Source organism: Rana temporaria, chromosome 3 (assembly GCF_905171775.1).
Source record: "Rana temporaria chromosome 3, aRanTem1.1, whole genome shotgun sequence".
Classification (NCBI taxonomy): domain Eukaryota; kingdom Metazoa; phylum Chordata; class Amphibia; order Anura; family Ranidae; genus Rana; species Rana temporaria.
This window is the reverse complement of record NC_053491.1, coordinates 54,603,754-54,619,238: the sequence shown is the minus strand read 5'-3', so window position 1 is coordinate 54,619,238 and position 15,485 is coordinate 54,603,754. Positions and strand designations below refer to the sequence as shown.

General features: G+C 51.9%; 1 protein-coding gene across 1 annotated transcript in view; it reads right to left on the bottom strand.

Annotated features, from left to right (window-relative positions):
* The window catches only part of WHAMM (WASP homolog associated with actin, golgi membranes and microtubules), a 54,560-nt gene extending 49,563 nt beyond the window's left edge, over positions 1–4,997 (bottom strand). The window contains exon 1 of the mRNA XM_040342587.1: positions 4,195–4,997. Coding sequence (XP_040198521.1) covers positions 4,195–4,911 — 717 coding nt within the window. The 5' untranslated portion in view covers positions 4,912–4,997. The remainder of the gene's footprint in view (positions 1–4,194) is intronic.
* Positions 4,998–15,485: the final 10,488 nt, after the last annotated feature.

Genomic DNA, 15,485 nt, shown 5'->3' with positions numbered 1-15,485 from the left:
GACGCGTTTCACACTTGGTTAGTGCTTATTCATGGCCATGAATAAGCACTAACCAAGTGTGAAACGCGTCGGCTGTTTTTGATTTCTGCTATGTATTTGCAGTGTTTGCTCATGTTCCTTCAATAAAAGTCAAGAGTTCTTTGGTGTGCAGCCGTCCGTCCGTCCTTTGCTACTTTCCATTAAAGGGAAGTTTGATTTGCAGACACAATCTGACCATATAAAAGAACATCGATCTTCTGACAGGAACATGAATGCTTGTGTCTCTATGCAGAGAGGGAGAGAAGTGCTCCTGACAACAGCTTATGACACCAATAATGATCAGACTTTGTTTTCTAACCCGTCCAATCAGTATGAGGTTTGTATTTCTTTTTTAATCTAACCCCCTAAAAATGAAATGTTAGTGGTGATTGGGACATATTACACACTATTGTGTTAAATTGTCCCATTATCAACACTCAGCAATTGTCAGCACCATGTACAGGAGTTCCATCACCCCGACCCAACCAATAAAGATGGCGGAATTTACCCAACCAAGAAACAAGGTACTGGTACCGGCGTTTGCAGATGTGTCATCACTGGGCCGCGGGGGGGGGGATTGGGCAAATATTGGAAGGTTTAGTTCCGCTTTAAAGTGAACCTGTTACTGTGCACTGGGTTCATTTGGATGCAGAACACTGCTGCTCTGACTTTATTGCACTGTTCCATGACCTCATCATACCATTCCATGACCTCATCATACCATTCCATGACCTCATCACACCATTCCATGACCTCATCACACCCCTCCCTGACCTTGTCACTCCTCATTGCACCCCTCCCTGACCGCGTCACTCCTCATTGCACCCCTCCCTGACCTCGTCACTCCTTATTGCACCCTTCCCTGACCTCGTCACTCCTCACTGCACCCTTCCCTGACCTCGTAATTTCTCATTGCACCCTTCCCTGACCTTGTCACTCCTCATTGCACCGCTCCCTGACCTTGTCACTCCTCATCGCACCCCTCCCTGACCTCGTCACTCCTCATTGCACCCCTCCCTGACCTCGTCACTCCTTATTGCACCCTTCCCTGACCACGTCACTCCTCACTGCACCCTTCCCTGACCTCGTCACTTCTTATTGCACCCTTCCCTGACCTCGTCACTCCTTATTGCACCCTTCCCTGACCACGTCACTCCTCATTGCACCCCTCCTTGACCCCGTCACTGCACCCCTCCCTGACCTCGTCACTCCTCATTGCACCCCTCCCTGACCTCGTCACTCCTCATTGCACTGCTCCCTGACCTCGTCACTCCTCAATGCACCCCTCCCTGACCTCGTCACTCCTCAATGCACCCCTCCCTGACCTCGTCACTCCTCATTGCACCCCTCCCTGACCTCGTCACTCCTCACTGCACCCTTCCCTGACCTCGTCACTCCTCATTGCACCGCTCCCTGACCTTGTGTCTCCTCATTACACCGCTCCCTGACCTCGTCACTCCTCATTGCACCACTCCCTGACCTAGTCACTCCTCATTGCACCCTTCCCTGACCTCGTCACTCCTCATTGCACCCCTCCTTGACCCCGTCACTGCACCCCTCCCTGACCTCGTCACTCCTCATTGCACCCCTCCCTGACCTCGTCACTCCTCATTGCACTGCTCCCTGACCTCGTCACTCCTCAATGCACCCCTCCCTGACCTCGTCACTCCTCAATGCACCCCTCCCTGACCTCGTCACTCCTCATTGCACCCCTCCCTGACCTCGTCACTCCTCACTGCACCCTTCCCTGACCTCGTCACTCCTCATTGCACCGCTCCCTGACCTTGTGTCTCCTCATTACACCGCTCCCTGACCTCGTCACTCCTCATTGCACCCTTCCCTGACCTCGTCACTCCTCATTGCACCACTCCCTGACCTAGTCACTCCTCATTGCACCACTCCCTGACCTAGTCACTCCTCATTGCACCACTCCCTGACCTAGTCACTCCTCATTGCACCACTCCCTGACCTAGTCACTCCTCATTGCACCACTCCCTGACCTAGTCACTCCTCACTGCACCCTTCCCTGACCTCGTAACTTCTCATTGCACCCTTCCCTGACCTTGTCACTCCTCATTGCACCGCTCCCTGACCTTGTCACTCCTCATCGCACCCCTCCCTGACCTCGTCACTCCTCACTGCACCCTTCCCTGACCTCGTCTCTCCTCACTGCACCCCTCCCTGACCTTGTCACTCCTCATTGCACCCCTCCCTGACCTCGTCACTCCTCACTGCACCCCTCCCTGACCGCGTCACTCCTCATTGCACCCCTCCCTGACCTCGTCACTCCTCATTGCACCCCTCCTTGACCCCGTCACTGCACCCCTCCCTGACCTCGTCACTCCTCATTGCACTGCTCCCTGACCTTGTCACTCCTCATTGCACCCCTCCCTGACCTCGTCACTCCTCACTGCACCCCTCCCTGACCGCGTCACTCCTCATTGCACCCCTCCCTGACCTCGTCACTCCTCATTGCACCCCTCCTTGACCCCGTCACTGCACCCCTCCCTGACCTCGTCACTCCTCATTGCACCCCTCCCTGACCTCGTCACTCCTCATTGCACTGCTCCCTGACCTCGTCACTCCTCAATGCACCCCTCCCTGACCTCGTCACTCCTCAATGCACCCCTCCCTGACCTCGTCACTCCTCACTGCACCCTTCCCTGACCTCGTCACTCCTCATTGCACCGCTCCCTGACCTCGTCACTCCTCACTGCACCCTTCCCTGACCTCGTCTCTCCTCATTGCACCGCTCCCTGACCTTGTGTCTCCTCATTACACCGCTCCCTGACCTCGTCACTCCTCATTGCACCCTTCCCTGACCTAGTCACTCCTCATTGCACCACTCCCTGACCTAGTCACTCCTCATTGCACCACTCCCTGACCTAGTCACTCCTCATTGCACCACTCCCTGACCTCGTCACTCCTTATTGCACCCTTCCCTGACCTCGTCACTCCTCACTGCACCCTTCCCTGACCTCGTAACTTCTCATTGCACCCTTCCCTGACCTTGTCACTCCTCATTGCACCGCTCCCTGACCTTGTCACTCCTCACTGCACCCTTCCCTGACCTTGTCTCTCCTCATTGCACCGCTCCCTGACCTTGTGTCTCCTCATTGCACCACTCCCTGACCTAGTCACTCCTCATTGCACCACTCCCTGACCTAGTCACTCCTCATTGCACCACTCCCTGACCTAGTCACTCCTCATTGCACCACTCCCTGACCTCGTCACTCCTTATTGCACCCTTCCCTGACCTCGTCACTCCTCACTGCACCCTTCCCTGACCTCGTAATTTCTCATTGCACCCTTCCCTGACCTTGTCACTCCTCATTGCACCGCTCCCTGACCTTGTCACTCCTCATCGCACCCCTCCCTGACCTCGTCACTCCTCATTGCACCCCTCCCTGACCTCGTCACTCCTTATTGCACCCTTCCCTGACCACGTCACTCCTCACTGCACCCTTCCCTGACCTCGTCACTTCTTATTGCACCCTTCCCTGACCTCGTCACTCCTTATTGCACCCTTCCCTGACCACGTCACTCCTCACTGCACCCTTCCCTGACCTCGTCACTTCTCATTGCACCCTTCCCTGACCTTGTCACTCCTCATTGCACCCTTCCCTGACCTCGTCTCTCCTCATTGCACCCTTCCCTGACCTCGTCACTCCTCATTGCACCCTTCCCTGACCTCGTCACTCCTCATTGCACCCTTCCCTGACCACGTCACTCCTCATTGCACCCTTCCCTGACCACGTCACTCCTCATTGCACCCTTCCCTGACCACGTCACTCCTCATTGCACCGCTCCCTGACCTCGTCACTCCTCATTGCACCCTTCCCTGACCACGTCACTCCTCATTGCACCCTTCCCTGACCACGTCACCCCGCTTCCTGACCTCACCATCCTTATTTCCTTGCACCGCACCTCATCCTAATGATTCCTGACCTCATCACACCTCTCTATGACCTCATCATACGGATTCCTGACCTCATCACACCTCTCTATGACCTCATCATACGGATTCCTGACCTCATCACACCTCTCTATGACCTCATCATACTGATTCCTGACCTCATCACACCTCTCTATGACCTCATCCCATCGTTCTCTGACCTCCCCCGGTGGCCCCCTCATTATTGATTATATCCCCCCGTGTATGGTGGGTTGTCGCACCGTCCGGAGTGACTCCTTGGCCCGGGTCACCCCCTCCTCCAGGCCGGTCCGCCGGACCTCGTGCAGGCTCTGGAAGTATCTCTCCCCGTCCTCTTTCTCCTCCTCCGGGAACACAACGTCCAGCACAATCTTGCGCCCGCAATGTTCTACCGCCGTCCCCAGATAGAGCTCCAGGGCCCGGCACATGGCGTCCACCTCCTCCTCCTCCCAGGCCGGCTCCCCGGGGAAGAGCAGAGTCCACAGCATGTCCGCGGGGGTGTGTGCTGGCAGGAGGGGCAGGCATGGCTCCAGGAGGCCGCACACAGAGCTCAGCTGGTGGTGAATGTTCTCCAGATCCCGCACTGAGTACAGGCCGGCCCAGCTGTGCCTCTCCCCGGCCTCCTCCTCATCCTCCTCCCGCCGCCTCCTCCTCTGCACCGTCCGGTTATGACAGGTGACAGCGAACTTCCTCTCCACCTCATTCCACGCCACGATAAATCCCAACCGACATCGCTCCGCCTCCGAGAACACATCCGGCCGTACCGCCACCCAGCCCTCCAGACTGTCCATCCGATCGCACTCCATGGCCGGGCCGTACCGGGGACACCTGACGTCTGTCGGGCCCAAGTCACATGTCACCTCTCTGTTTACATGGACTGACCTCTGAACTGGGGGAGGGGCACAGGACCGGGACTTCCCGGAACACTTCCTATTGGCTGCAACCTGTAAGCCGACCATCGGAGGAACGACGTCATCCGCAATCCGAGCATGGCTGGAATGTGTCAGCGGTCACAGGGCAGACTAGTGGATGACCGATCCATACAATGCTATCATTCCTTGTGAGATCACATGACACCCCTATGGAGTCACATGACATCCCTATGTGATCACATGACCCGCCTCCTGAAAAAGCGAAAGTGAAACTCACATCCCTATCGTACATAGAAGTGGCCATTGCTGCTTTCTTCATTATTTTATTCTCCTTCTTCATAGAGCTCTCTAATCTTCTTTCTGCAAAGCTGGGAGCTTTTTATTGTAATATATGCATAATGGAGGGGGAGGGGTATACAAAAACCAGTGTATGTCAGCAATGTGCCGAGGATTTATATGTCTCCTTCATTGGCACTTCCTGCAATAAAAAATAAAACAAGTAAAAACCCTCTCCTCTCTTTTCTTCACCTCACTCACTGTCCATACACAACCCCCTGATCTGCCTGCTGCATTGCTACACCTCACTGAGTCACTGCCCATCCATACACGCCCCTCGCTCTTCTCTTATTCCTGCATTGCTGTACCTCACTGCCCGTCCATAAAGATCCTCCTCTTCTCTTTTTCCTGCATCTCGCTGCCCATCCATACACATCTCCTTCTCATTCCTGCACCTCGCTGCCCATCCATACATATCTCCCTCTCCTTCCTGCACCTCACTGCCCATCCATACACATCTCCCTCTCCTTCCTGCACCTCACTGCCCATCCATACACATCTCCCTCTCCTTCCTGCACCTCGCTGCCCATCCATACACATCTCCCTCTCCTTCCTGCACCTCTCTGCCCATCCATACACATCTCCCTCTCCTTCCTGCACCTCGCTGCCCATCCAAACACATCTCCCTCTCCTTCCTGCACCTCGCTGCCCATCCATACACATCTCCCTCTCCTTCCTGCACCTCGCTGCCCATCCATACACATCTCCTTCTCATTCCTGCACCTCGCTGCCCATCCATACACATCTCCCTCTCCTTCCTGCACCTCGCTGCCCATCCATACACATCTCCCTCTCCTTCCTGCACCTCGCTGCCCATCCAAACACATCTCCCTCTCCTTCCTGCACCTCGCTGCCCATCCATACACATCTCCCTCTCCTTCCTGCACCTCGCTGCCCATCCATACACATCTCCCTCTCCTTCCTGCACCTCGCTGCCCATCCATACACATCTCCCTCTCCTTCCTGCACCTCGCTGTCCATCCATACACATCTCCTTCTCATTCCTGCACCTCGCTGCCCATCCATACACATCTCCCTCTCCTTCCTGCACCTCGCTGCCCATCCATACACATCTCCCTCTCCTTCCTGCACCTTGCTGCCCATCCATACACATCTCCCTCTCCTTCCTGCACCTCGCTGCCCATCCATACACATCTCCCTCTCCTTCCTGCACCTCGCTGCCCATCCATACACATCTTCTCATTCCTGCACCTCACTGCCCATCCATACACATCTTCCTCTCCTTCCTGCACCTTGCTGACCATCCATACACATCTCCTCTCCTTCCTGCACCTCGCTGCCCATCCATACACATCACCTTCTCATTCCTGCACCTCGCTGCCCATCCATACACATCTCCCTCTCCTTCCTGCACCTCGCTGCCCATCCATACACATCTCCCTCTCCTTCCTGCACCTCGCTGCCCATCCATACACATCTCCTTCTCATTCCTGCACCTCGCTGCCCATCCATACACATCTCCCTCTCCTTCCTGCACCTCGCTGCCCATCCATACACATCTCCCTCTCCTTCCTGCACCTCGCTGCCCATCCATACACATCTCCCTCTCATTCCTGCACCTCGCTGCCCATCCATACACATCTCCCTCTCCTTCCTGCACCTCGCTGCCCATCCATACACATCTCCCTCTCCTTCCTGCACCTCGCTGCCCATCCATACACATCTCCTTCTCATTCCTGCACCTCGCTGCCCATCCATACACATCTCCCTCTCCTTCCTGCACCTCGCTGCCCATCCATACACATCTCCTCATTCCTGCACCTCGCTGCCCATCCATACACATCTCCCTCTCCTTCCTGCACCTCGCTGCCCATCCATACACATCTCCCTCTCCTTCCTGCACCTCGCTGCCCATCCATACACATCTCCTTCTCATTCCTGCACCTCGCTGCCCATCCATACACATCTCCCTCTCCTTCCTGCACCTCGCTGCCCATCCAAACACATCTCCCTCTCCTTCCTGCACCTCGCTGCCCATCCATACACATCTCCCTCTCCTTCCTGCACCTCGCTGTCCATCCATACACATCTCCTTCTCATTCCTGCACCTCGCTGCCCATCCATACACATCTCCCTCTCCTTCCTGCACCTCGCTGCCCATCCATACACATCTCCCTCTCCTTCCTGCACCTTGCTGCCCATCCATACACATCTCCCTCTCCTTCCTGCACCTCGCTGCCCATCCATACACATGTCCCTCTCCTTCCTGCACCTCGCTGCCCATCCATACACATCTCCCTCTCCTTCCTGCACCTCGCTGCCCATCCATACACATCTTCTCATTCCTGCACCTCACTGCCCATCCATACACATCTTCCTCTCCTTCCTGCACCTTGCTGACCATCCATACACATCTCCCTCTCCTTCCTGCACCTCGCTGCCCATCCATACACATCTCCTTCTCATTCCTGCACCTCGCTGCCCATCCATACACATCTCCCTCTCCTTCCTGCACCTCGCTGCCCATCCATACACATCTCCCTCTCCTTCCTGCACCTCGCTGCCCATCCATACACATCTCCTTCTCATTCCTGCACCTCGCTGCCCATCCATACACATCTCCCTCTCCTTCCTGCACCTCGCTGCCCATCCATACACATCTCCCTCTCCTTCCTGCACCTCGCTGCCCATCCATACACATCTCCCTCTCATTCCTGCACCTCGCTGCCCATCCATACACATCTCCCTCTCCTTCCTGCACCTCGCTGCCCATCCATACACATCTCCCTCTCCTTCCTGCACCTCGCTGCCCATCCATACACATCTCCTTCTCATTCCTGCACCTCGCTGCCCATCCATACACATCTCCCTCTCCTTCCTGCACCTCGCTGCCCATCCATACACATCTCCTCATTCCTGCACCTCGCTGCCCATCCATACACATCTCCCTCTCCTTCCTGCACCTCGCTGCCCATCCATACACATCTCCCTCTCCTTCCTGCACCTCGCTGCCCATCCATACACATCTCCTTTTTATTTAGGGTTGCCACCTCATCCCTTTAAACCCGGACACATATGAATTACACAGGTTCTATGGCTAATTTAATGCAGATCAGGCACCAAGTGAGTTTGATTACCACCCTAATCAGCCACAGAACCTGTGTAATTACTATGTGTTCGGTTTTAAAGGGATGAGGTGGCAACCCTATTCTCATTCCTGCACCTCGCTGCCCATCCATACACATCTCCCTCTCCTTCCTGCACCTCGCTGCCCATCCATACACATCTCCTTCTCATTCTTGCACCTCGCTGCCCATCCATACACATCTCCCTCTCCTTCCTGCACCTCGCTGCCCATCCGTACACATCTCCTTCTCATTCTTGCACCTCGCTGCCCATCCATACACATCTCCTTCTCATTCCTGCACCTCTCTCCCCATCCATACACATCGCCCTCTCCTTCCTGCACCTCGCTGCCCATCCATACACATCTCCTTCTCATTCTTGCACCTCGCTGCCCATCCATACACATCTCCCTCTCATTCCTGCACCTCTCTGCCCATCCATACACATCGCCCTCTCCTTCCTGCACCTCGCTGCCCATCCATACACATCTCCCTCTCCTTCCTGCACCTCGCTGCCCATCCATACACATCTCCTTCTCATTCCTGCACCTCGCTGCCCATCCATACACATCTCCTTCGCATTCCTGCACCTCACTGCCCATCCATACACACCCCTCACTCTTCTCTTATTTCTGCATTGCTGCACCTCACTGCCCGTCCATAAAGATCCTCCTCTTCCCTTTTTCCTGCACCCTTCTATCCATCCATACACATCTCCCTCTCCTTCCTGCACCCCGCTGCCCATCCATACACATGTCCCTCTCCTTCCTGCACCCCGCTGCCCATCCATACACATCTCCCTCTCCTTCCTGCACCTCGCTGCCCATCCATACACATCTCCTTCTCATTCCTGTACCTCGCTGCCCTTCCTTTCACATCTCCCTCTCATTCCTGCACCTCGCTGCCCATCCATACACATCTCCTTCTCATTCCTGCACCTCGCTGCCCATCCATACACATCTCCCTCTCCTTCCTGCACCTCGCTGCCCATCCATACACATCTCCTTCTCATTCCTGCACCTCGCTGCCCTTCCTTTCACATCTCCCTCTCATTCCTGCACCTCGCTGCCCATCCATACACATCTCCCTCTCATTCCTGCACTTCACTGCCCATCCATACACATCCCCCTTTCCTCTTTTTCTTGCATTGCTGCACCTTGCTACTCATCCATACGTATCCAACTTTTCTTCCTGCATTTTACTGCCCATCCATACATATACTCATCTCCTTTTTTCCTGCATTGCTGCACCTCACTGCCCACCCATACACATCCTCCTCTCCTCTTCTTCCTGTTTTACAGAACCTTGTTTCCCATCCATATAGGTCCTCCTCTATTTCTCGCATTACTGCACCTTGCTACTCATCGATACACATTCCTCTCTCCTTCCTGCACCTTGCTGCCCATCCATACACATCCCCCTTTCCTCTTTTTCTTGCATTGCTGCACCTTGCTACTCATCCATACGTATCCAACTTTCCTTCCTGCATCTCACTGCCTATCCCTACATATACTCATCTCCTCTTTGTACTGCATTGCTGCACCTTGCTGCCCCATCCATACAGCTCCCCCTCTCCTCTTCCTGCATTGCTGCTTATCCATACACACCCCCTTATCCTCTGATTCCTGCACCTTGTTACCCATCCCCCTCTCCTTCCTGCATCTCACTGCTCATCCATACATATCCCCCTCTCCTCTTCTTATTCTTGCTTTGCTGCACCTCACTGGCCATCCATACTCTTCCCAATCTGCTCTCCTTGCTCCAGTGCTGATGATTTCTGTCTGCCTCTGCTCATTGCAGTCTTTACACCACTCTGGTTTCGGTGTATAATTTAGAACAGATTTAAACTGGAACATTGGCACAAAGTGCTTCATTGTTATGGTGCACACAATTGGACATTTCTAGGCACTATTAGGTAGATTCAGTTAGGGGCGTGCAACTATAAGGCGGCGTAGCCTAGCATGTTTACACTACGCCGCCTTAAGTAAGAGAGGCAAGTACTGTATTCTCAAAGTACTTGCCTCCTTACTTAGGGCGGCGTAGCGTAAATGCGGCGGGCATAAGGGCGCCTAATTCAAATGTGTTTGAGGGGGGCGTGTTTTATGTCAATGGGGCTTGACCTCACGTTTTTTACGTTTTACTTTTCAACTGCGCATGCGCCGGGCGCCTACATTTTCCAGTGTGCATTGCGGCTAAGTACGCTGCACGGGCCTACTGATTTTGACGTGGACGTAAACGACGCGAATCCCGATTCGCGGACGACTTACGCAAACAACGTAAAAAAATCGAATCTCGTGGCGGGAACGGCGGCCATACTTTAACATTCTTATTCCACCTAATAGATGGAATAACTTTAGGCCTGATAATGGCTTACGTAAACGGCGTAAAAGTAATGCGTCGGCCGGGCGGACGTTCGTGAATCGGCGTATCAACTAATTTACATATTCTACACCGACCGCAATGAAAGCGCCACCTAACGGCCATCCGAAATATTGCAATCTAAGATAGGACGGCGCAAGCCGTCGTATCTTAGATATGTTTAAGCGTATCTCTGTTTGAGAATACACTTAAACATAGGTCGGCGTAGATTCTGAGTTAGGTCGGCTTATCTACTGATAAGCCGGCCTAACTCTTACTGAATCTACCTAACTGAAAATGTACCAATGCTTACACCACAAAACTGACATATTTCCTTTTGTTAAATCCCCCAATGTGCATTTTCTGCTGAGGTTCATATATTGAAGGAAATTAATAAGGACTCATTCACACTGGCATTGGCATACCTGCAATTATATACACTTATAGAAAATTTCTATATGCATATAATTCTTTTTAATGGTATAACTCACACCGTAGTGTTTACTTGCTGGGGTTAGGTCGGTTTAGCATTGTTTAAAAAAAAAATAGAATTCCGTGCGTCCAGGATTAACTTAGATACTCTGAACATACATAAAGACAAATACATCTAAATGCAGGAGTACTTGATTTGGGAAGTATAATGTTTGTTCAAATTTCCCAGAAAATTTCTGGGAAGGAGGCTATTTATTGTAAATGCAGCCTATAGCTGGCCAGAGACAGATGGAAATGTGGTCAATTTAACAGTGTGAGGCCATACCTGTAGGGTTGCCACCTTTTCTTCAAGCCAAAATCGAACACTTTAGTGGCGCATTACATTTTTTTAGTTTTTTTACAGTATAAACTATTCATATATTTTGCTATTAAATAACATTTCTAATCATATGAAGTTAATAACAAGAGTCCCCCTTTACATCAGAGTCCACAGAGTTCCCCTTTTACATCTGAACTTGCAGAGTTCCCTTTCACTGTAAGTGGGGACTCTGCAGAATCTGATGTTAGAGAAAACTATGGGGCCTCTAACATAAGGGATCCTCTGGGAACCCTGATTTAGGGGGAACACTGAGAACTCTGATGTATGGAGAAGACTAATGTAAGGGTCTGATGTAAGGAGCCCTCTCTCCTCTCCCACTTTTTCTAACCAACCATTAACCACTTCCCGCCCGGCCTATGGCCGATTTACGTCCGGGAAGTGGTTATGAAATCCTGACAGGACGTTCTAGAACGTCCTGCAGGATTTCATGCCGCGCGCGCCCGTGGGGGCGTGCATCGCGGCGATCGGTGATGCGGGGTGTCAGTCTGACACCCTGCATCTCCGATCTCGGTAAAGAGCCTCCGGCGGAGACTCTTTACCACGTGATCAGCCGTGTCCAATCACGGCTGATCACGATGTAAACAGGAAGAGCCGCCGATGGCTCTTCCTCACTCGCGTCTGACAGACGCGAGTAGAGGATAGCCGATCGGCGGCTCTCCTGACAGGGGGGGTTAGCGCTGATTGTTTATCAGCGCAGCCCCCCCTCGGATCGCCACACTGGACCACCAGGGATGCCCACCCTGGAGCACCAGGGTGGGCAAAAAAATAAAAAAAGCTAAAAAAAAAAAAAAAAGTCTAAAAAATAAATAAAAAATAAAACATAAAGAAAAAAGATGCCAGTCAGTGCCCACAAATGGGCACTGACTGGCAACAATCAGTGCTGCCACCCCAGTGTCCATCAGCGCCACCCCAGTGTCCATCAGCGCCACCCCAGTGTCCATCAGTGCCACCCCACAGTGCCCATCCATGCCCAGTGCCCACCTAGCAGTGCCCATCTGTGCCACCCATGAGTGCCCATCTGTGCCGCCCATGAGTGCCCATCTGTGCCGCCTATGAGTGCCCAGTGCCGCCCATGAGTGCCCATCAGTGCCGCCTATGTGTGCCCATCAGTGCCGCCTATGTGTGCCCATCAGTGCCGCCTATGTGTGCCCATCAGTGCCGCCTATGTGTGCCCATCAGTGTCGCATACCAGCGCCACCAATCAGTGCCACCTCATCTGTGCCCGTCAGTACTACCTCATCGATGTCCATCAGTGCCATCTCATCGGTGCCCATTAGTGCCGCCATATCAGTGCCCGTAATTGAAAGAGAAAACTTATTTACAAAAAAATTAACAGAAAAAAATAAAAACGTAATTTTTTTTCCAAATTTTCAGCCTTTTTTTAGTTGTTGCGCAAAAAAAAAAAATCGCAGAGGTGATCAAATACCACCAAAAGAAAGCTCTATTTGTGGGGAAAAAAGGACGCCAATTTTGTTTGGGTACAGTGTAGCATGACCGCGCAATTGCCATTCAAAGTGCGACAGTGCTGAAAGCTGAAAATTGGCTTGGGCGGGAAGCTGCGTAAGTACCTGGTATGGAAGTGGTTAAAATCGCTATATGGACTACAGAGTTGCCGGCTCAATCCGTTTACCCACTTCCCCTCCCCTTAAAAAAATCACATTGCAAATGTGGCAGAAGGGGGGGGGGGGGCTGAACAGGTTTTTTTTATTTTATATTATGCTTTATTTTTAATGCTTGATTCACTTTAAAAGGTTATTATATACCTGAAATCCCTCTGAGTATGTCCGTGGCTCTGCCTTTCCATTTCCCTTTCCCAGCTGCTTTATCCAATAAAAGATGTCCCGTCACAAGGTAAACACGGTGGATGCCATTGCTAACCTCTCTCTCTCTGAAAGTTCTTGTTCCCTGACTATTACCTAACCTTTATGTTTCAATACGGGCCTATAAGGAATTTGCAGATAAGCACTCGCTGCGATACATTAATATTAAAAGGGCTGGCAGTGCACCTTACTTACATTTTTATATTAAAACTATTTTTTAATGTAGCACACCAGAGCACCCAGCTGGTCTACATCTGTGCATTGTGGTGTACTACAATACAAATACATTATGCTGTGCTGCCTGGGCATGCTGGGGTGCAATCCATTACAAATGGCACTACAATGCACTGTGTATAAGCGGATGTTACCAGTGGCGTCACTAGGGTTGGTGTCACCCGGTGCGGTAAAACATGGTGTCACCCCCCCTCTGTCTAGGCTGCCCAGCACCAAGCAGGCAGCGCACGGGCACAGGGTGCACCCCAAACCAGCCCCTGTAAATGATAGTATAGGGCAGTATAGTGGCAGGTTAGGGTAGTATAGAGTGGTATAGTGGCAGGTTGGTGTAGTGGGGTGGTATAGGACAGGTTAAGGTGGTATAGGGCATGTTGGGGTGATATAGGGTAGTTTGGGGTGGTATAGGGCAAGTTAGGGTTGCATAGGGCAGGTTGGGGTGGTATAGGGCAAGTTATGGTGGTACAGGGCAGGTTGGGGTGGTATGGTGCAAGTTAGGGTGGCATAGGGCAAGTTGGGATGGCATGGGAAAGGTTGGGGTGGTACAGGGCAAGTTAGGGTGGCATAGGGCAGATTGGGGTGGTACAGGGCAAGTGAGGGTGGCACAAGGCAAGTTGGAGTGGCATGGTAAAGTTTGGGGTGGTACAGGGCAGGCTGGGGTGGTACAGGGCAGGCTGTGGTGGCACAGGGCAGGCTGGGTGGTACAGGGCAGGCTGGGGTGGTACAGGGCAGGCTGGGTGATACAGGGCAGGCTGGGTGGCACAGAGCAGGCTGGGGTGGCACAGAGCAGGCTGGGGTGGCACAGAGCAGGCTGGGGTGGTACAGGGCAGGCTGGGATTGCACAGGGCAGGCTGGGCATGTCAGCTAAAAAAAAAAAAAAAAACGGGATGGTGTCACCCCTCTAGCCGGTGTCACCCGGTGCGGACCGCACCCCCCTAGCAACGCCTCTGGATGTTACCACCATGTGTTAGTGTGAGCAAGCTCTAACTTTACTGGTTTGCATACTTGTTCCAGCTGAATGAGAAAGCTACATATCTAGCTTGGACATGTTTATCATATGTTATGTTTATCATAATATGAGGTGATTCACAGTTCATTGTATATTACCAGGATGTGTTATGTGGGGGAGGGGTGGTATTCTCACTTTTTATACTGTGGATCACCTCATATTATGATAAATTTGTGGCTGCCATTGTTTGTACATGCCTGATAGTTACCCCTATAACAGATTTACTTTTAATTAAAATGCTGAGGCAGACAGTAAGACCCCCAACAGGTACTGTAGATGGACCTGAAAGCATAGGCTGGCGACACGTATCGTGGTCTCAATCTTTAGTTAGACCTTTCATAAATCTTAATGGTTAAACCACTTCAATAGAAAGCATTTTCAGCACCTTCCTGCTCAGACCAATTTTTAGTTTTCAGCGCTGTTGCACTTTGAATGACAATTGCGCGGTCATGCAACACTGTACCCAAATCTTTATGTTTCCCCCCACAAATAGAGCTTTCTTTTGGTGGTATTTGATCATCTCTGCGGTTTTTATTGTTTGCGCTATAAACAAAAGAAGAGCGACAATTTAAAAAAAAAACAATATTATTTACTTTTTGATTTAATAAATATCACAATTAAAAAAAAAAAAAAATAGTGATTTACGTAATTTACGTCCACGTCGAAATCAATAGGACCGTGCGGCGTACTTAGCCGCAATACACACTGGGAAATGTAGGTGGACGGCGCATGCACCATTCCAAAAAAAAACGTCAATCACATCAGGTCAAAGCATATTAACATAAAACACGCCCCCTCAGCCTATTTTGAATTAGGCGCGCTTGCGCCTGCCGCATTTACGCTACACCGCCGTAAGTTAGGAGGCAAGTACTTTGAGAATACAGTACTTGCCTCTCTGACTTAAGGCGGCGTAGCATAAATACGATAGGCCGCCTTAAAGTTGCGGCAAACTATGTGAATCTAGCTAATAGCGTCTACAAAATAGGGGATAGATTTATGGCATTTTTTTT